This window comes from Pogona vitticeps, chromosome 2, assembly GCF_051106095.1.
Source record: "Pogona vitticeps strain Pit_001003342236 chromosome 2, PviZW2.1, whole genome shotgun sequence".
Classification (NCBI taxonomy): domain Eukaryota; kingdom Metazoa; phylum Chordata; class Lepidosauria; order Squamata; family Agamidae; genus Pogona; species Pogona vitticeps.
This window is the reverse complement of record NC_135784.1, coordinates 17,727,506-17,749,558: the sequence shown is the minus strand read 5'-3', so window position 1 is coordinate 17,749,558 and position 22,053 is coordinate 17,727,506. Positions and strand designations below refer to the sequence as shown.

Below are 22,053 nucleotides of genomic sequence, written 5' to 3'. Positions count from 1 at the left end.
CTGAGATGAGACCTGTTTCTTATTACACTCAAGAGTAATAAGAAAATCTTGAACATTGGTATTTAATACGGTGGTGCCTCGCTAGATGATGATAATCCGTTCCACTGAAATTGCTGTTTAGCGAAATCATTGTCTAGCAGAAAGCATTTCCCCATTGGAATGCATTGAAACCTGTTTAATGTGTTCCAATGAGGAAGAATTGTCGTTGTCTAGCGAAGATTAGCCATAGGAAAGCCACTTTGCGAACCGCTGATCAGCTGTTTAAATTGCTGTCTTGCGAAGCTTACGTCCCGAAAACGCCTGTTTTGCGAGCACGGAGGAAGCTGTCAAAATCGTTGTCTAGCGAAAATCGGTTTGCGAAGCGGGGACCAAACATTGTCCAGCGAAATTCCCCCATAGGAATCATTGTTTTGTGAATCGCTATAGCGATCGCAAAAAGTCAATGTCTAGCGAAAAAACTGTCTAGCGAGGCACCACTGTATTGATATTTAATCCATATCAACTGATTAAATAGCAGTCAAGGTTTTTTAAGTCATTGCCAAATATAATAATTCTGTTATTCTCCAACAGTTATTTTCCTTCACGACCTCCTGACCCATCTTTTCAGAACAAGGCTTAAAGGTAAAGTTTGCCATCCTTGATGTTACCACATGTTGTTCCTCTGTTATTTCATTTGGTGCAACGTGTGCTGCTTATATACCACCCCATAGTGCTTCAAGTACTCTCAGTTTACAATTTAATTCTGAAGGCTACACATTGCCTACCCAACCAGCAATCTGGGTACTGAATTTACTGACTTCAGAAGGTTGGAAGGCTGATTTAAACTTGAGCCAGCTACCTGAGCCCACCGAAATTCAAACTCAGGCCATCAGCAGAGTCTTAACTGCAATACTGCAGTTTAACCATCGTGCCATGAGGCTTCTTCAATCAAGTTGCAGTTTACAGAACCAAATTTCAAAAGAACTCAATCCCAGACAGAGATCATCAATCCTTATGAGCTGTGAAATCAACCCAACAGCACTGCCCCTTTATCTTAGAGCAGGGGTCTCCAAACTTTTCAGTCTAAGGGCCACATTACATATTTTACACATTTTTGAGAGCCGAAGGAGGGACGTGTCAGGCTTTGCTCCTCTGCCTATTTCTGCATGGGCATAGGAAGAAGAGGGAAGGGGGACCCAAGCAAAAGACAGCAGGGGTGGAGGATCGCTTGCCCCCCCCTCCTCTTCCTATGCCTGAGCCAGATAAAAAGGCAAGGCAGTCTGAATGTGGCCCATGGGCCGTAGTTTGGAGACCTCTGTGTTAAAGCCGCCTATGAATGTTTTACCATGTTGTCTTTGTGTTCTAACTCATATGTCTGACAAAGTGGATGATGTTCTATAAAATCTCACATTATAAAAGTCAAACTTTTAAGGTGCCACCATGTCTTTTTGTTTTGTTGTGTATTTTTTTTTTTAACTAACTGCATGGGCTAACAGGGCCACAGCTCTGAAAACTAAGAAAAATATATAAAATTTGAAAAATGCTGTAAAAGAGACTTTTGTAGTAACTAGGTCTTACTTTATTTAAACTAGTTACACCTGATTATTTGGGAGATGTTACTTGTCACTTTTGAAAAATAACTGTTTAAGTTTTAATTATCTTTTGGTTAAAAGAAATAAATGAATAAATGCCTACTTAATTTTTTATTATTTTTCTTTTCTTTTTGCTGGATATGCTAATTCAAAAAAAGAGTAGCACATTCATTATTTGGGTATAACGGGTTTTGAGTATAATGAGTCTCTTTTTAAACTGAAAAGTAACTTGTAATCATTAGCCATGTTTCCTGTTAACCAGAAAATTAACTAGTTACATGTAATTAGTGCAGTGTAGGAATACAAGATTTGTACAGTAGTGCCTCGCTTAATGAGGACAATCCGTTCCAGCAAAATCGCTGTAGAGCGAAATCCTTGTTAAGCGAAAATAAAAAACCCATTGAAATGCATTGAGAACCCGTTCAGTGTGTTCCAATGGGCTGAAAACTCACCGTCCAGCGAAGATCCTCCATAGGGGCGGCCATTTTTGTGCCTGTATAGCAAGGAATCCGTCCAAAAACACAGCGGGGAGCCATTTTACACAGCCGGTGGCCATTTTGAAGCCGCCGATCAGCTGTTTTAAAATTGTCGTAATGCGAGGAATCGGTTCCCGAAGCAGGGAACCGATCGTCACAAAACGGATTTTGCCTATTAAGACATTGTTTTGCGATCGCAAACCAGTCATCGTATAGCGTTTTTGTCATTTAATGAAGCAATCGTTAAGCAAGGCACCACTGTATTCCTGCAGTGAGCAGGGGGCTGGCCTCAATGGCCTTATAGGCCCCTTCCAATTTCATGATTCTATATAAACTAGATTGGTTGTAACTAGTTGTGTCCAAGCTTTTGGTATATTTATAAGCAGCTGAGGGGCTTTAGCCAAAGAATTGATCCCAATGATTCTGAATAATTGGAAACTGGTATGCTGCATGGCTCTGTTCTGGGCTGTGCATGCAAATGTATTTATAAGTCACTTTGAAAAAGAAGTAGATGCTTCTCACATTTGTAGAGACCATCAAACTGGGAGCAGTAATTAATTGAGCCTTGTGGCACAGTGCTTAAACTGCGGTACGTATGAAAGCCAAAACTCTGCTCACAACCTAGGAGTTTGATCTGAATGGGCTCAGGCAGAGATTGCTTGAGGTTCAGTCAGCCTTCCATCCTTCCGAGGTTGGTAAATTGAGTACCCAATGTGTAGCCTGCATAATTAAATTGTACACTGCCAAGACAGTGCTTTGAGCACTATGGGATAGTATTTAATCAGCACACTTTGCTTTGCTTTAATACTTCAGAAGCCAGAGTCAGGATTAAAAATGCTTTGAACAGATTGAGGGACTGGGCCAAAGCCAACCAAGTCAATTCCGAGAGAGGAAAATGTCAAATTCTGCATTTAAGCAGAAAAATTTAGTTGTCTATTTATAAGTATACAGTGGTGCCTTGCTTAACGAGCGCACCGTACAATGACGAAATCACATAGTGATCCCTTTTTTGGGATCGCTAATGTGATCGCTTACCGATGGCCCCTATGGCCGAAAATCACTTTGCGAAGATCGGTAAGCGTTTCGCTTACCGATCTTTGCAAAACGAAGCCCCGACGATCAGCTGTTTGGTGGACAAAATGGCCGCCGGAAGCCCCAAAATGGCTGCACGCAGCGTTTTCGCGCCCTCCCCTCGCTTACCGAGGGCGCGAAAATGGCTGCCGGCCATAGGAAACTTTGCTGAACGGTGAGTAAAGGAGCCTATTGGGACGCATTAAACGATGTGTAATGCGTTCCAGTGGCTTTCCCTGTCCCGTTCAGCGATGTTTCGCTATAGCGTAGGTTAATACGGAACGGATTAACCTCGCTATGCGAGGCACCACTGTACTTATAAGTCCAATGGTGCCTCGCTTGACGAGGATAATTTGTTCTGTTCAAATTGCTGTTAAGCGAAATCCTCCTCGAGAGAAATGAATAAACCCACTGAAATGCATTGAAAACCAGTTCAATGCATTCCAGTGAGCTAAATACCTCATCGTAAAGCGAAGATCCTCCATAGGGCGGCCATTTTCTGGTGCCTGTACAGCGAGGAATCCATCCTAAAGCACAGGAGGGAGCCATTTTGCACAGCGGGCAGCCATTTTAGAGCCGCTGATCAGCTGTTTTAAAATCGTCGTCTAGCAAAAAATCGGTTCCCGAAGCAAGGAGCCGATCATCATGAAGCAAATGTTTCCTATTAGAACATCGTTTTGTGCTCGCAAAAAACCTCATCGTCAAGCGGTTTCATCGTTTAACGAGGTAACCGTTAAGCGAGGCACCACTGTACAGGGTGGGTAGGAACTGAACCTGCCAGTGTATACATGAAAAGGGTTTAGGGGTAATAGCGGATCATAAGCCAAACGTAAGTCAACAGAGTGATGCAGTGGTGGAAAAACGTAGTGGGATACGAAGTTCCATTCATAACAGTAAAATGCCCAGATCAAGGGAAAAAATACCACCACCCCTTCCTGCTTTGGGCAGGTCCCACCTGGACTACTGAGCATAGTGGTTAAACTGCAGTACTGCAGCCAAAGCTCTGCTCACAACCTGGTTTCAATCCCAGGTAGCCGGCTTGAAGTTCATCCTTCCATCCTTAGGAGGTTGGTAAATTGAGTACCCAGCTTGCTGGCGGAGAATGGAATGAGTAGCCTGCATAATGAACTTGTAAACTGCCCAGAGAATGTTTTATGCGCTATGGGGGTGGTACATAAGCAGTGCACACTTTATTTTTAAAAAACCTACTATGTCCTGTTTTGGCACTCTTGTTGAACGAGAATGCGGACAAGTTGGAATGCATACAGTGGGAGGGCCACCAAGAAAGGAAAAGGTAGGGAAACCACACCTTATGGAAAATGATCACAGAACCTGAAAAAGAAAAGGACCAAGAGGTCATTTATCTTCAAATGTTTAAAGGGCTGCCCCATAGAAGATGGAAAAGGATCGTCCTTGGAGGTTTTTATGCAAAGCTTGGATAGCTATCTGTCCAGGTATACCGTCTAGTTTTCCTGCAATCCCAGGGGCTGAGCTAAGTAGCCCTTGGAGTTCCTGCTAAGTCTAGAGTTCTGTGGCTGGAATGATGTATAAAATATTTTAATTTCCAAAATGCACAGAAATGTCACATGTTTGCCCCTGACCCTTGCTGCTTTCTTTTTTCCCCATCTTAATTTCCAGTGCCAACACTGGGGGGAAGGGGGGGAAGAGGCAGACATTGAATGAAGCAGAAGTCTCGGCTCCTACTAGATCAGGCGAGTCCTCCGATAAGCCGGCCGGACAAAACATGACCCTGGGAAAAATGCTTCTTGCCACCTTGTCCAGATTAATGCTTGAAACAAATCCCAACAACAAACCGTTTTTTAAAAAAATGCACTTACATATACAAGTTACTTTGAGCCTTGGGGAACAGTGGTAAAACTGCAGTACTGCAGTTGAGCCTCTGCTCTCAACCTGAGTTCAATCCTGACAGGTTCAGGTTTACTTAGCTTTCCATCCTTCCAAGGTTGGTAAATTGAATGCCCAGCTCCTTATCTGTACGTTGCCTGGATAATTAAATTGTAAACCTGAGGGAGAATACTTTAGGCACAACTGATGATGTATAAGGAGCATACTTTGCCCTTATATTTGATTTACCACTGGTAAGCTCATCCCGGTAGCTGCATTTTTTTGTAATTCCAGAATGTTCCCTTCTTCCACAGCATAAATGACAGATTTCAGTTAGTGTCTCCCCCTCTTTCCACCCCCTTCCAGTAGCTTAATAAGTAGCTCAGTCCCTTCAATTCAGTTTTTTTATGCACATGTCCTTATTCCCAACAGATAATTTGAATACAAGAAATATATGTACCAAATGGGAAAAGTGTTTAGTGTGAATTAGATCAGAGAAAATCACTTTGAAGAGGAAGGCTATGGCAATAAGAAGCTTTGCATGGTACATGTTTTGCCCTGCGAATGACTCTTGCACTTCACAAGACAATCTCACTCTGGAAAGAAATGCTTTGTAAGTGAAGCGTCTGGGAAACTTTTGAGAGTACGTCCTACCTTGCGAGTCACAAAGAAATGCGCAGAGGGAAGAAACCCTATAGATGCCCAGAGTGTGGGGAGTGTTTTGCCTTCAGTTCAGCCCTTATCAATCATCGGCGAATCCACAAAGAAGAGAAACCCTATAAATGCCAAGAATGTGGAAAATGTTTTGCCCAGACTTCAACTCTTCTGATCCACCTGAGAATCCACACAGGAGAGAAACCGTATAAATGCCATGAGTGCGGAAAACGTTTCGCTCAAAACTCAGTCCTTGTGACGCATCAGAGGGTCCACACAGGGGAGAAACCCTACAAATGCCAAGAGTGTGGGAAATGTTTTGCTTACCACTCACAACTTATGAAACATGATAGAGTCCACACAGGAGAGAACCCGTACAGATGCCAGCAGTGTGGGAAGTATTTTGGTTATATTGCAGACTTTGTGAAGCATCAGAAAACACACACGGGAGAAAAGCCCCACAAATGCCAGGAGTGTGGGAAGTGCTTTGCTCAGAAATCCTTCCTTGTAACGCATCAGAGAGTCCACACAGGGGAGAAAGCTTACAAATGCCAGGTGTGTGGGAAAGGTTTTTTCCGGAAGTCAAGCCTTCTGATCCATCAGAGAGTCCACACAGGAGAGAAACCAAACAGCTGTCTGGAGTGTGGGAAATGTTTTGCTTACAACTCACAGCTTGTGGATCATCAGAGAGTCCATACGGGAGAGAAACCATACCAATGCCAGTACTGTGGGAAATATTTTGCCCGGAATTCAAATCTCATAATCCACCAGAAGGCCCACAAAGGAGATCGGTCACACAAATGCCAGGAGTGTGGGAAGTGTTTTACTCAACGGTCACGACTTGTGAACCATCAAAAAATCCATACAGGAGAGAAGCCGTACAAGTGCCAGGAATGTGGGAAATGTTTTGTTCAGAATTCACAGCTCCTTGTGCATCAAAGAACCCACACAGGAGAGAAACCATTTAGATGCCAAGAATGTGGGAAATGTTTTGCTCAGAATTCACAATTACTTGTGCACCAGAGAGTCCACACAGGAGAGAAACCGTACAAATGCCAGGAGTGTGGGAAATGTTTTGCTCAGAATTCACAGCTTCTGGTGCACCAAAGAGTCCACACAAGAGAGAAATTGTATAAATGCGAGGAGTGTGGGAAGAGTTTTTCTCACAATTCATATCTGGTGAAGCATCAGAGGTTTCACGCAGTAGGGAAACAGTAGCTGTTCTGAGGGTGAGGGATAGGTTTTGCTCAGTGATGAAACCTCATGAAGCATCAAGGAGCCCATACTCCTTGTCAGCGGAAAAGAATTCTACATCTGTCAAAAGTGGGGGATTTTTTGCTCAGATTTTATGCTTCCTGCTTAGAGATAGGAAGGCCTGGAGAGGGGGGAAGCAGAAAAATTAAGAAGTAAAAACCTTTTTTCCCTGTTTCTTTCCAAAGCAATTTTTTGTTGGTTCCCCCCTCCCAATAATTGGAATAAAATGGGCCATGGAATGTGTTCTTTTACAGTAATAAATAATATGTCTTTGACATGGTATTCAAACTATATAACACGAAGACCTTAAGGAAAGAGTTCTCAGACATTATGTATTTAAGTTCTCTCTAGAGAGGTAAAATTTCTGAACATTTCCATTTTTTTTCTGGATAAAAACGGGGGAACAAGTTTTCCCCCCAGAAAAAAATGGAAATGTTTGGAAATTTTACATCTCTATTCCTGACCCATCAGACGGTCCACACAGGAAAGACAGTATTCAGATCTGAGTGGCATGGAAATTGTTCTTCTTGCAGATCAGATTTTACACTGCTGGAGCCATAGTACATTACACTGGGATGTACTGTGTAAATCCCCGACAATTTGTGAAGTGATTTGCCTTTAATTCACTCTTTGCGATACATCAGAGAATCCACATAGGGAAGAAACTATTTTGATCCCAGGACAGGGGACTCCGTTTCTGCTCAGAATTTTCATTTTGTTAGATCAACAGATTGTTTACATGTGAAAGAAAGAGTGATGTGGGTTTTCCAGGAATTTTTTTTTAATCAGAATGTTTTCCGGTGCTTTGAACTCTGTATGATCTGATTGAACATGCCATTAGATTTCCATTTATGAAATAAGACTTTTAAATGTCTCATTAGCCCAAAAGAATGTATTGGCGTTAGGCGTGTCGGACTGTTGCTACAGCTGAGGAGATGCGTTCTGACTTGCACTCAGCCATGAGTCTCTCTGTGTTATCTTGGGCTGGTTCCTCTGTTTTAGCCTTGAATCCCTCACAGGGATCTGTAGCACGTCTGAATTATTCCCTTGAGTATGTGAAACAAATCGTTGGATCGCTCCGGTGATGAACTGGAGATCCAGTATTATGAAAAGATTAGAGCCGGACATGGTTGTTGTAAAAAAAAAATCCCAATCTCAAGAAAATAAATTAAACAGCAAGGCTGGCTGGAGAGATCAGTGGTTTAGGTCTCTGGCTGCAGAACCAAAGGTTAAGAGTTCGAGTCCCCCGTTGAGCCTCCTATGAGAAGAGCCAGCCTGGGTAGCGTAGGGCGAGCTGCACAGTCCCAGAAATGCCCCCGGAAGAAGGGAAGGAGAACCCATTTCTGACTATGTTGTACCTGGAAGACCCTGGAAAGGATCACCATAAGTCAGAATTGACTTGATGGGTCATTATGAATAGTATTTTGTAAACAGGAAACAAAAATTAGTCAGTTTTGGTTTGACTGGCACAGCCCGAAGGTAGATTTGTAACATGATGCTGATTTCAAGTTCTCGTGTGTATCTGTGGGTTCATTTTTCCTTGTGTATAAATCAATCAAAATTTTATGTGTTGCCCCCACATTATTCCTAAAACGAATCACCCGAAAAGCATTAATTTCGTAGCCACTAGAAGACAACTAATCAGGCAACATTGACTTAAGTCGTGCTTTAAAATGTGAGAATGACGTTGCATGCTTCACCAACCTGGGAATTACCACCCCTATCGAATACTGTACTGGCACCCATTCCTTGTTACTAATAAATTTTAGGAAACAATGTGGGTGTGATTTTTATGTAGAATTTCCTCACAGAAGAATTGAGGAAATTTAGGAATTAGCATTAAGGTATCCTGAAAATTTTCCATTTGGGAAAACCTGACTTTTGGAGAGAAGCTGTACACAAGAGTGTGAAAATCCTCCCTTTTTTCCCAGCTCACATGCTAAGAGAGTCGATCCATCTCGTATTCGGTCTTCCTTTTTTCCTGCTGCCTTCCATCTTTCTGACCATGACTTTTTTTTTTCCAGAGCATCCTGTCTTCTCATGATGTGCCCAAATTTCAACCTCCATTTCAGTATTTTTTTACTTCAGAGATCGTTCAGGCTTGAGTTGATCTAGGACCCACTTGTCCATCTTTCTGGCAATCCAGTTATTCCCCAAAATCTCCTTCAACACAGAATTTCAAAAAAAATGTTTCCCCTCACACCACTATTTGCATATCTCTCTCCTATTTTCTGCCTTCTGAAGCCGTTACTTTAATGTGCTTCATGGTGGGAACAGGCCTTCTCCACAGTATAGAGCAGTGGTTTACAAACTTTGGTCCTTCAGCGGTTATGGACTTCAACTCCCAGAATCCCATACCATTGCACTGCTGACAGGGATTTCTGGGAGTTGGGGTCCAAAACCGCTGGAAGGCCAAAGCTTGCGAACCACTGCTCTACAGAATGAATAACGTCTGTCCCATTACCTATTGGTGGAGCGTGGACAATTATTGTGGGTTAAAAACCCCTCGCTACATAGCAGAAAAAGTTCACAGACCTACAGAGTAGAATTAGCTTCAAGACTCCCCTCAGTAGACCACCCCTTATTTCTTAGCTGCTCCTCAACTGGCACTATTTCAACTACTCAGACACTTTAAAAGAGAGAAGAATAAAATTTTCCATTGATTTACAGTTCAAAAAATAAACAGCATTCTGTAGAAAAAATAAAGACCAGTGACATGAACAGAGCTTAACTAACTAGCTTCGTGACTGACTTGCTACATGGCTTTACACTACTGACTTTACCTTTTTCACCCAAGATGGTCATGTTTTTCCTGTTACTTCCTGCAAATGTAGTGGGGTTTGTCACTAGCCAAATTTTATCCTTAAAGCTCATGGGTGGGTTCTTGGGAGGAAAGCAGTCTTAAAAAGCAGAGACCTCACCTTGCCGACAAAGGTCCGCATAGTCAAAACTATGATTTTTCCAGCAGCGATGTATGGAAGTGAGAGCTGGACCATAAAGAAGGCAGACCTCTGAAGAATTGATGCCTTTGAATTGTGGTGCTGGAGGAGATGCTTGAGAGTCCCCTGGACTGCAAGGAGAACAAACCTATCAATTCTAAATGAAATCAACCCTGAGTGCTCACTGGAAGGACAGATCCTGAAGCTGAGGCTCCAATACTTTGGCCATCTCATGAGAAGAGAAGACTCCCTGGAAAAGACCTTGATGTTAGGAAAGTATGAAGGCAGGAGGAGAAGGGGACAACAGAGGATGAGATGGCTGGACAGTGTCACGGAAGCTACCAGAATGAATTTGACCCAACTCCGGGAGGCAGTGGAAGACAGGAGGGCCTGGCCTGCTCTGGTCCATGAGGTCACGAAGAGTTGGACACGACTTAACAACAACCAAGGGTGGGTGGGTGTGAGATCTACACTACGCTTTGTCAAGTAAACTGATATCATAGTGGAAACCAGCAATACCAAGAAGAATCCGGTGTCTAGGCCAGGAAGAAACCTGAGGCTTAAAGCAATTTCCAGTGGAGGGGCACTCTTAGTCTGTTGTCAGCAAGACCGACATGCATTGAAAAACTAGTTGAGTTCACAACAACTTTGTACTCAATAAGACTTCATTCGTGTCTCAGAATCTGTGTTCTAACCATGAAAGGGGCCTGAGATAAGAAGCTGGTAGTGATAAAGATGGGGCGGGCAGAGCTATGCTACCTCTGGAAAGCTAACCTTCCTGCCTCAACCAGCGAGAAAACCAGCCAGACTTTCCCACTCATCCGTGGGCTCAGGTAGCTGCCTGGCTGGGTCTGGGTTTCTCTTGCTGGGAAGCTGGTTTAGCTTCAATTTCATGATAGAAATTGATCTTATGAAGTGTTTGGTCCTTAACAATATTCCCAGAGCAAATGAGGCTCTCCAGATGGTGTTTGACTACAACTCCCAGCATTCCTCACTATGAGGCATGCCCGCTAAGGCTGATGGAAGTTGCAGTCCCTTTGGCCACCCTGTCCTACAAGAGTCTTCCTGTGAGTTGGCTTATGTTTTCCATTACATACATCAGGAGCCTCATGGTGCAGTGGTTAAACTGCAGCGCTGCAGCCCAAGACTCTGCTCACAACCTGAGTTCAATCCTAATGGGCTCGGGCAGCTGGCTTGAGGTTCACTCAGCCTTCCATCCTTGCCAGGTTGGTAAAATGAGTACCCATCTCTCTCTCTCTCTCTCGCCAGAGACAGAGAAGGAAAAAGCTGCAGGGCAGCTTGTGGAGGAGTTCTACTTTATGCAAATCCCCGCTCTTAACTAATTTTAGAACTGCAGAGCCGAAAGGGACCCTATGGGTCATCAAGTCCAGCCCCTGTCAAGGACCCTGCCCCTAGACTTTGGAACTCCCTCCCACTGGAGGCCAGGCTGGACCCATCTTTGCTGCCCTTTGCAGCAAAGACCTTTCTCTTTAAGCAAGTGTTCCCTGAATGATTGACTGTCTGAGTATGATTTTTTCCCATTGATTGTTGTGCCTTTCCGGTTTTTGTGCGTTTTTGCTTCTGTTCACCAACTTTTACATAGTGTGGTGTTTGATCCTTTTTAATATAGAATTTGTATACTGTATTCATTGTTTCTAGCTTTAAATCTTGTCTTTTAATGATGTAAGCCGCCTTGGGTCCTTCTTAAGGCGAAAAAGGAAAAATTAAAGGTAAAAATAAAAACGCAGGCAAGCACAGTAGGGATTTGAATTCCCAACCTCTGGCTCCACAGCCAGATGTGTAAACTGCAGTGCAATAAGCAAAGCAAGCCATAAAGCCCTGAAACTGGTATCAGTCCCAGAGCTTTCCTTTCAAAAAGTCTATTTACTCAATAAGAAGAAAAGGACTGATCCTTCACATTGTGAAAGAAGGCAAGAAGGAGGTCGGATGAAAACTGCAGGTTCTGGATGGAGTTTGGAAAAGAAAAGATCTGGGAAGAAGGAACAGGGGTGGGAGAGAAAGAGGAGGGACAGCAGAGCGATTTCTGGGCAAGGGAAGCCACGAAGTCCTCAAACCAGGAGGGGGCGGCGATTCCCAGTTCCCTAAAAGCCAACACTCCCTAGGGTGAGCTCAAATCTGGGCGAAGAAGAAAAGTGTTCTGGCAAGGGTTAAATGCATAGAGATGAGATTCCTAGAGGTGAGATGCCGCTCCTCTGACACCTTTTAAAAAATCCCTTCCTGTCCCTCCTTTTTCTTCCTCCGGAGGGAAACAGAGCCGGTCCTGTATTTAAGAGCTTGAAGAGACACCCACACACACACTTCGTTGTGTCTGGGTGTGTGTTTGTGTGTGATGGTGAGTGTGCCCCAGGGACGGGGGTAGGTGGGAGGGACCCCCAACTGTAAACCCAGCCGAAGGAAGCGCCCTTTCCCAAGAAGCAGGAGATGGAAGGGCCCTGAACAGGTCTTTGGTCATGGAGTCATCATCCTCCACCTATTGATGTATGGCGGTAGAGCCCTAATAAGGTTTAGGCGCCCCCAAAGTGGCAGCAGCGTCCGGGGGGTGACTTATGGGGCAGAGCCGGGGGGTGACCCATAGGAACCAGTCTCTCGCTCTCAGTATTGTATTCGGGGGGGGGGGATTGAGAGTTCAAGAATTTTAGAAATGTGATCCTATTTCCCTCCAGCCTTCTTTGCTCACGGCTAAACAAGCCCAGCCTCTCATCATAAGGCTTGGTTTTCAGCCCCTTGATCATCCTGAATTTGCTCCAGTTTGCTGGCATCCTCCTCCAAGTGTGGTGTCCACAACTAGTCACAGTACTCTTGATGAGGGCTAGTCAGTGCCGAATAGAGAGGGACTAGTTGTTGTTGTTTAGTCGTTTAGTCGTGTCCGACTCTTCGTGACCCCATGGACCAGAGCACGCCAGGCCCTCCTGTCTTCCACTGCCTCCCGGAGTTGGGTCACATTCATGTTGGTCCCTTCGATGACACTGTCCAGCCATCTCATCCTCGGTCGTCCCCTTCTCCTCTTGCCTTCACACTTTCCCAACATCAGGGGCTTTTCCAGGGAGTCTTCTCTTCTCATGAGATGGCCAAAGTATTGGAGCTTCGGCTTCAGGATCTGTTCTTCCAGTGAGCACTCAGGGTTGATTTCCTTTAGAACTGATAGGTTTGTTCTCCTTGCAGTCCAGGGGACTCTCAAGAGCCTCCTCCAGCATCACAATTCAAAAGCATCAATTCTTCGGCGGTCAGCCTTCTTCATGGTCCAGCTCTCACTTCTATGGGGAAACAAAGGGGAACTAGTACCTCACAGGATTTGGAGATGATACCTTTATTAATGCAGCCTAAAATAGCATTTAATTTTTTTGTAGCCAACTAGCACCGTGGGTTCATATTCAGCTTTTCTCCACACCAATTCCAAGAAGGATGTTGCTTCCTAGCTGAAAGAATTTCTCTGGGTCTCTAATCTCCATTTCAGCCTCTGCCTTTCCTTCACAAATGAGATGTAGCTGCTAAATGCAGTCTTCTTTGTCAGATCCCTCCCCCATTTCCTTTTACATGAACCTGAATTAATATCTCTCCACCTGTTTCTTTGCAGCAAAAGTTAAAAGGACCTTGATGTTTTTTCACCAAAAACTCTTGGTGAAAGAGTCCAATTTCCTACATAAGGGAATAGTCCTCCAGAGGCAGGGCGATTCTGCTCCTGGAGAGAGTGGGGTAGCCATCAGAAAACTTGTCTTCTGCCAAGAGAAGTCCAGGCAACCTCTTTCGGATTTTTATTAGTAGGATTTGTAAGCTGTGAAAAATCAGGGAACTGTTGAATTATTTTTTTCCTATAACTGTCCCTTCCCCCCGCACCTCAACATAAAAGTTCAGAAAACATAATAGAATCTGTCATAATGTTTGTGAACCAGAGCTTTCAATGTGTGGGAAGCCAAGCCTTTTCCAGGCCTATAAAATCCACAGTATTCAACATACAGTATATATATACGTTGAGTATCAGTATATATATGTTGGACTGTATTGATGTATTTCGTCTAGGCATCTCATAGGCTGCTGCTAGGCCACAATGTGAACAGAATGCTAAGCCAACTAAACAATTGCTCCAAACCAGTAAAGATTTCTTTTTTTATCAGTGTAATTCAAAGTAAAAATCCACCGTTGTTTACAGTGGTACCTTGCTTTACGATTGCCCTGCATTATGACGAAACTGCATTACAATGATCTAATTGCGATTGCAAAACGATGGTCTGAATGGTTTTTTTTTTCGCTTTGCAATGATTGGTTGCCTGCTTCAGGAACTGATTCTTCGCAAAATGACAATTTCGGACAGCTGATCGTCGGTTTCAAAATGGCCGCTGGGTAAATAAAATGGCTCCCCGCTGTTATCTGGGACAGGTTCCTTGTTGCACAGGCACCGAAAATGGCTGCCCTGTGGAGGATCTTCGCTGGACTGTGAATTTCCAGCCCATTGGAATGCATTGAAGGGGTTTAAATGTGTTTCAATGGGCTTTTCATTTTCGCATTGCGACATTTTCGTTCTACAGCAATTTCGCTGGAACGAATTAATGTCATAATGTGAGGCACCACTGTATTGTCTCCTAGCTCTGGCATAGTTCTGTGTTTATAGTTTCAGAAATCTAGTCTTGTTCTTACATATATGTTACGTTATGTGCTATCAAGTCAGAGCTGATTTAATAGGGACCCTAATAGATCTTTCAAGGTAAGTGGCATATTTAAGGAGTGATTTTTACCAGTTCCACACCCCCAGTGAGCCTCTGTGGCTGAGCAGGGATTTGAACCCATTTCTCCTTAGTGCATCACTCTGTCCACTACATCAGTGGTTGCCAACGTTATGTCCCCAGGGGTTCCTGGACCAGAACTTCCAGAGGACTTTACCACTGTTATATGCTGGCCAGGATTTCTGATAGTTGCAGTCCAAGAACATCTGGGGACCCCAGGTTGGGAACCACTGCACTACACCAGACTAGTTATCTCTTACAGATGTACCCACCCAGTGTGCTTTGATTTCCCCCATCTTGAGGAAAAATGCTGGACTGTGAAGGATCCAGTGGAAAAAGGGGCTCAGAAAATAGTCTCATGACCGGTGTGTGTGTGTGTGTGAGAGAGAGATTTGTAAAGCTTTACCAGTGCTGTTTTTAAAAAGAAAAATTCAGTGCAGGTTATAACCAATGGCTGGTGCTCAATATACTCCATCGCTATGATATTTAATTTAGTTTAACGTAATTTGGTTTCTTAAATATTCAGAATGTCTTCCACCTCTGTAAAGGACTCCTGACTCTCGCGCCTCTCTTCCTAATTTAACTCCAGGTCCAAAGCTTCAGCTCATTTCTCTGATGGAGGTGGGAGAAGATTCACAAGATTTGGATGGAATGGAAATCTCAGCTACAAGATCGGAAAACCCTTTAGGTACGCCGGCTTGAGCAAGCACAACCCACAAGTCCTGACAGCAGTTGCCTAGGGGAAAAATCCTTATCTGTAACTCAGCTATCTCAATGTTTCGAAATAATGCATTAAAATAATGTAACTATCGGTAATTAATTACAGTAGGACCCCCTTATCCACAGGATCGGTATCCACTGATTCGTTTATCCACTGCCTGAAAATACTGAATAAAGCCCTCTCAGTATGTATAATCAGAAAGAATGCAGTCTTCCACTCCCCCAAAAAATCATCCTAAAAAGTAAATTGTATCACCAAAAATCTTTAGAGAGTGAAATCTCCTATTAGAATGGTCCTCCCAGCCACCTATTCATGCCATCATTCCTGTAATTAATGATTGATATATTTATCAATTTTGTTAATTATAGTTTTAAAATCTCCTTCCTGATAGCCAAGATTCTCTGGGCAGTGTGTAGCATACATTAAAATTACAACAGGCATTTAATAAAATAAAGTCTAAAGATGACACATAATAAAACTCAAGTTAGAACCAGAAAAAAAAGAATTAAAATCTTCATTTCAGCATGTGAAATGAAAATAAAACTTAAAAGCAAGATAAAGGAGTGCTAAGATTTGAAGGAAGTGCGTTCTTGGAACACCAGATGGATTACAGAGGGTTTGAGTTTGAGATAGTCTCTTTCAAACTTTGAGGTTCCATCACACCGAGATTTGGAATCGAGTCTTACTTCTTCGCAGCAGTTAAATGGAAGGACCTAGACATATGTGCGGGGAGTGTTTTAATCACAAATTGAGCTTTCCCAAAGATCAACAAACCCACACAGAAGAGCCCCTCATCTGTGGAATCAATATCCACTGATTCACTTATCCTTTGTCTGAAAATATTTAAAATACTGTATTAAAAGAACCCCCCCCCAAAATATACCATATTTTTCCGTGTATAAAACGACACCTTTTCCTTAAATAATTAGACAAAAAAATTGAGGGTCGTTTTAGACACAGAAGGCAGCCACCTTCCCTGTCTTTTCCAAAGCCACAGGGCTTAGCAAAAAGGAAGGGAAGGCTCCCTTTGGGTAAAGCAGCTGTGAAGGGCTGCACAGTCGCACCCCTATGATCCTGAAGCCCTTTCATGGCTGCTTCAGAATCAAAGGGGTGCGATCATGCAGCCCTTTCACGGCTGTGTTACCCATTTTCTAAGCCCCGCGGGGAACAAATTTTCTAATTTGGGGGTTAGAAAAGGGAGGGACCGTCTTATACTTTGGGACGTCTTATAAATGGAAAAACACGGTATTTTTTAAAAATGAAGTTACCAGAACTGGCCACTAGAAGGCACTTAAGACCATGTTATGTATAGTGTTTGCCACTAAAATACATAGTGTTCACTATAATCCACGTTTTTCAGCATCTGTGGAAAAGCTTGAAGCCAATCCTCCCTGGATACAGGGGTCCTATTGTAATATCAGAGAGAAACCAACAAATGCATAATGTGTGTGGGGGGGAAATCCTCCCTCCCCAAATTGTGATTATGCAAACTTCAAAGAGCAGTCTTAGATGTGAAATTTCTGGGACGGGTTTTATTTGTAAATTGCATATTAGGAGCAACCAGAGATAACATCCAGGAGGAAAATGCCAGGAGTTTAAAGTATGTCTTACTTAGAAATCTGACCTTGTGATTCATCAAACTGTTCATTCATTCATTCATTCATTCATTCAATCATTATTTCATTCATTTATATCTTATTTACAGAAGAGAAACCATTCAAGTGCCAAGAATGTGGAAAATGTTTTGCTTCAAACTCAAACCTTGTAAAGCATCAATCTGTACACACAGGAAAGAAACCATACCAATGCCAAGAGTGTGGAAAATGTTTTTCCCAGAGTTCAAACCTGCTGATTCACCAGACAGTCCACACAGGAGAAAAGCCGTACCAGTGTCAGGAATGTGGGAAATGTTTTGCTCAGAAGTCAAGCCTTTTAAGCCATCGGAGAATTCACACAGGAGAGAAACCGTACAAATGCCAGGAGTGTGGGAGCTGTTTTGCTCATAGTTCACAGCTTATGAACCATCAGAGAGTCCACACTGGAGAGACATTGTACAAATGCCAAGAGTGTGGGAAATGTTTTGCTCAGAATTCAAACCTTGTGAAGCATCAAAGAGTCCACACAGGAGAGAAACCATACCAATGTCAGGAGTGTGTGAAGTGTTTTGCTCACAGTTCACAGCTTCTGAACCATCAGAGGGTCCACACTGGAGAGAAACCTTACAGATGCCAGGAATGTGGAAAAGCTTTTGCTCAGAATTCAAACCTTGTGAAGCACCAGAGAATCCACATAGGAGAGAAACCTTACAAATGTCAAGAGTGTGGAAAATGTTTTGCTCACAGTTCACAACTTCTGAATCATCAGACAGTCCACACAGGAGATAAACCTTACAGATGCCAGGAGTGCGGAAAGTGTTTTATTCACAAGTCAGACCTTATGAAGCATGAGAGAGTCCACACAGGAGAGAAACCATACCAATGCCTGGAGTGTGGGAAATGCTTTGCTCAGAATTCAACCCTTCTCATGCACCAGACTCTCCACTCAGGAGAGAAACCATACAAATGTCACCAGTGTGGGAAATGTTTTGCGCATAAGTCGGACCTTATGAGGCATCAGAGGGTGCACACAGGGGAGAAACCATACAAATGCAAGGAGTGTGGGAAAAGTTTTTCCCAGAGTTCAAATCTACAGATCCACCAGAGAGTCCATGTAAGAAAGAAACCTTATAAATGCCAGGAATGTGGGAAAGGGTTTGCTAATGATTCAGTTCTTCTTGTCCATGAAGGCGTCCACAACGGAGTGAAACTGTACAATTGCCAGGATGTGGAGAATATTTTCTTTGCAAGGCAGAAAGTCTGACCCATTAGAAACTCCACACAGGAGAGAAGCACTAAGAATGACATATACGGGAAATGTTTCCCTCTGAATCCATACCTTGTGATTCTTGAAAATATATACAAAAGAAAAGAAGACCAGAAAATGTTTTGTTACAGTTCATCTTGCTAGCTTGCCATAGAGCTGGTGTGACGGTTGACTGACTTAGTGCCCCCAGCTGTGGTACTAGTAGTCAAGCGTTCCCAGTTCTTCCTGGGAGAAGAGTGAACCTACGTATGTAGCCTTTCATGAGCTGCATGGCCCCAGACAGCCCTGAAAGGAATGTACAGTGGTGCCTTGCAAGACGAGGTTAATGCGTTCCGCAAAAATCGCTGTCAAGCGATTTCGTCGTTAAGCGAAACGCAATTTTCCATTGAAATGCATTGAAACCCTGATAATCCGTTCCAATGGGAACGGATTGCCATCGTAAAGCGAAAATCGTCATAGGAAACATCGTTAAGCGAAACGCATTTCCCAAGCGAACACAGCCATCTAACAAAACAGCGACCATTCAAACGCCCATTTAGCGAAGCGAACCCGAGCTGTCAAAACCATTGTAAAGCGAAACACAGGGACCCGAAAATTAACCGTCTTGCGAAGCAAGGCCCCCACCATTGTAGAGCGAAAATCGCCCATAGGAAACATTGTTAAACGGAGCGCAAGATCGCTCCGGAAAATTAATCGTTAAGCGAATTCGTCATTAAATGAAGCAATCGTCTAGCGAGGCACCGCTGTACTGGCAAACCACTTCTGAGTATAACTGGAAAACCTAGAGAAGGGATGGCATAAGACAGAACTTACTTGATGGCATATGATTATTATTGTTACTGTGATTATTATTAATCCACCACAGGGTCCACACACATACAGGAATCCATGCAGTGACAGAAGTATGGAAAATGTTCTACTATCAGGTCATGAGGGAGCAACCCTTGAATTTCCAGTTCTGTGGGAAATATTTCACTTAAAAGTTCAACATTCGTGAGCTACCAATACTTTCGTACTTGTAAAGGTTACGAATGATGTTCTGCTTATTTGAAGCATCAGAACTGTCACGGCAGAGGAGCTATAAGGCTGCAAGGAGGATAAGAAATGTTTTGTTCATATATCAGGCTTTATTTACTGTTGAAAATACAAGGCTGGGAGCTAAATGTCACTTAGGATTCGCTTATTGAAGAGCAGACAGAGAGAGTAATGGAGCAAGAAATCCTAATTTTGGAAAAGGCGGGGGGGAGGAATTAGAGACAACTACAGAGTCCTGGCAGTTATAAAAGGAGTAATTAATCACTCCCCCAGGCTGTTCTATGGAAGGTCACCTTGATTGGATTGCCAGGGAAAACTAATAAGAGAGGTCTACGCCAGTTAGAGCAGAGAGATGTGATCAAACGCTAGGAAGATTAACGTTTTGAAATAGTGCATGAATAAATGAGGGTGTTGCTCAAACCCAGAAGAGGGGCTCCTGATAAGCAGTTCTGCGTTGTGAGTTAAAAGAGGAAAGCAATTCTGACAGAAGACTAACATGGTAAATGATAGTTTATGAATGGAAGGAAGATTCTCCGAGATAACAAGGAAAAGGTTATTTGCATGCACATGTCATGGTAAATCTGTTATCCCAATTTGTGACTCAAGTTGCTAGCTAAGTCCCTGCGGGAATGAAGCCATGGAGAGACTAGGAATCTCTGCCTGAAGCTTAGGACCTGCTTCTAGAAGGGGACCTGACTCCCATTTTGGGGTAAGGGGCCCACTTCCTGCTTTGACCACAAGCCACCCCTGGAGAGTATGTGAGGAGATCGGTTTATCTCAAATCCTTTTCCTGATCACATAAAAAAAATCATAGATGGAGGGGGGAAAAACTGTAGAAATTGTCGAGATAGTAGAGGTGAAAGGAGAGGGTTTTTTTTGCCAGCAAGCAACTCAAGGAATTAAAGATTCCTGTGGGGAGGAACGTTTCTGCCAACATCTATGCTGGGGGTTCCCAACCTTGGGTCTCCAGATGTTCTTTGGCTAAAACTCCCAGAAGCCTCCGCCATTAGCTGTGCTGGCCAAGAATTCTGGGAATTGTAGTGTAAGAATCTCTGGGGACTCAAGGTCGGGAACCACTGCTGGATAGTTCCGTGGTTTAGGGATCTGGCAGGGAAGCCAGAGTTTTGAGAGTTTGATCGCCCCACTAGGCCTCTTGAAGGAAGAGCCAGCCTATGTGGCCTTGGGCGAGCTGCACAGTCCCAGGGCACCCCAAGATGAAGGGAAGGGGAAACCCCTTCCGAATATTCTCTGCCTGGAAAACCCTGAGAAAAGTTGCCGTTATGTCAGGATGGATTTGACGGCACACCATTGTTGAGAATCTCTGGATAAGTAACGGCCTCTGACTGTATTTGTCATCTAGTGGCTGTGGTGGACAGGCAGTGTAGTGGCCGCCATTTTAGGAGATGGCTGACCGTCTCCTTCTCAGAAGGCAGCATGATTTTGTGGGCTTTTTCTGAAGCCAGATCAGGTTGGCCGGGGACAGAGTTTTCACCCACATGCAGACAGGAGAGGTTTCCAATCTGGTCCTCCTCTGGGATCTATCGGGGGGGGGGGGCTGCTGAAGCTCTGAGCAGTCCTTCTGTATTGGATCTTCTCCCACCCATCCGCCCTTGGTTTCTGTGATGCCCCCAAAATGGAGGCCTATGTAGGAGTGCCGTCGCTCCCATCGAGGGCCCAACACACTCAAACATCTCCACCTCCTTCACCACCGCGTCGGGAAGAGAGAGGAGTGGAGACCCCTGATTGGGGGAAGGAAACCCCAGAAGCCCCTAAGAAGAACAAAGGGGTAGATACTAGCCACCTGGAATCAACATTGAAAGAGTTAAATATTACCCCTAAGGCTGAGGGAACTTTGGCGGGAAAAAAGAAGGAGGAGATAGAAGTGGCCGTAGGAGATATAAGAGGGCAGTGGGAAGAAATACCAGGCGGTTGGGAGTGGATCTGGATGGAGGATCCATGGACCCACACTTGGGAGCAGGTGCGGGTGCCACACAAGGAAGCTGAGAAGAGAAGACAACTCGGTCTCAAACCCCGACCCTCGTATTGGGGAGAAACAAGCCAAAGAGTGGAGACGTAAACTGAGGGAAGAGAGAGAAGCGGTGGCTCGTGAGTTGGAGCGCAAAAGGGCATGGCATATAGCCGAGTTATAGAAGTTGGGGGGTTTCCCAGGCCGAGGATGGAGAGGGATCATCCTGGGGAGACTGGAGTGGGGATGAAGAAACCGTTCCTTTAATTGTTTTAGAAGAAGAATTGAACCCAGTTCCGAGTCCTGTGAAGTCTATAACAGGACCTTGGAACTTGGAGAACACTAATCCGTTTGTTAACAGTTTATGGACACCTTTAAAACCAAGTTTGGAATTGCAAGAGACTTTAAACCCGTTTTTGGATCCTAACCCCGTTAATGTTGATGTAGCAATAAACACAGAACCGTTTGATTTGGTACCACCGTCTCGTCCTTTATTGGAGGTGCACACAGCCCCAGAAAACGAACCCTCTCAGTTTCGTTCTTGGTTTTATCAAACAATTTCTTGGTGGCAGTAGGGGTGATTGTTCATTTTATCACAATTTTATTGGAAGTGGAATTAGACCAAATTGGGGGTGGGGTGGCTGCTACTGTAGGTGTTTGGCCCTCCTTGGCGATTCCTCTTCAAAAGGCAAGAGAGAGGCCCATTGTGAGGATTAGCTCAGGTTGTTTCAAACTCTCTGCCCTGGGGTGGCTGGCAGGGCCACACAGTGGTGGACGCCCACGTGGTTAACCTTGGGTTCTGGTCATCTTAGTCCACCATCAGTGGACAGGTGGCTTGGCTGACACAGATCCATCTTCTGTGGTTGCTTCAGGTCTCGTGGCAGCTGCAATCAATAAAGGTGTAGCCTGTTTTAATTCCA

At 44.0% G+C, this 22,053-nt stretch overlaps 1 protein-coding gene across 1 annotated transcript in view; it reads left to right on the top strand.

Moving 5' to 3' along the window:
• LOC110069967 (uncharacterized) overlaps window positions 1-22,053 on the top strand; it is a 29,196-nt gene extending 7,143 nt beyond the window's left edge. Inside the window, 5 exon segments of the mRNA XM_078388207.1 lie at window positions 571-621; window positions 5,396-6,820; window positions 16,214-16,217; window positions 16,979-18,085; window positions 18,088-22,053. Coding sequence (XP_078244333.1) covers window positions 5,636-6,820; window positions 16,214-16,217; window positions 16,979-18,085; window positions 18,088-18,164 — 2,373 coding nt within the window. The 5' untranslated portion in view covers window positions 571-621; window positions 5,396-5,635 and the 3' untranslated portion in view covers window positions 18,165-22,053.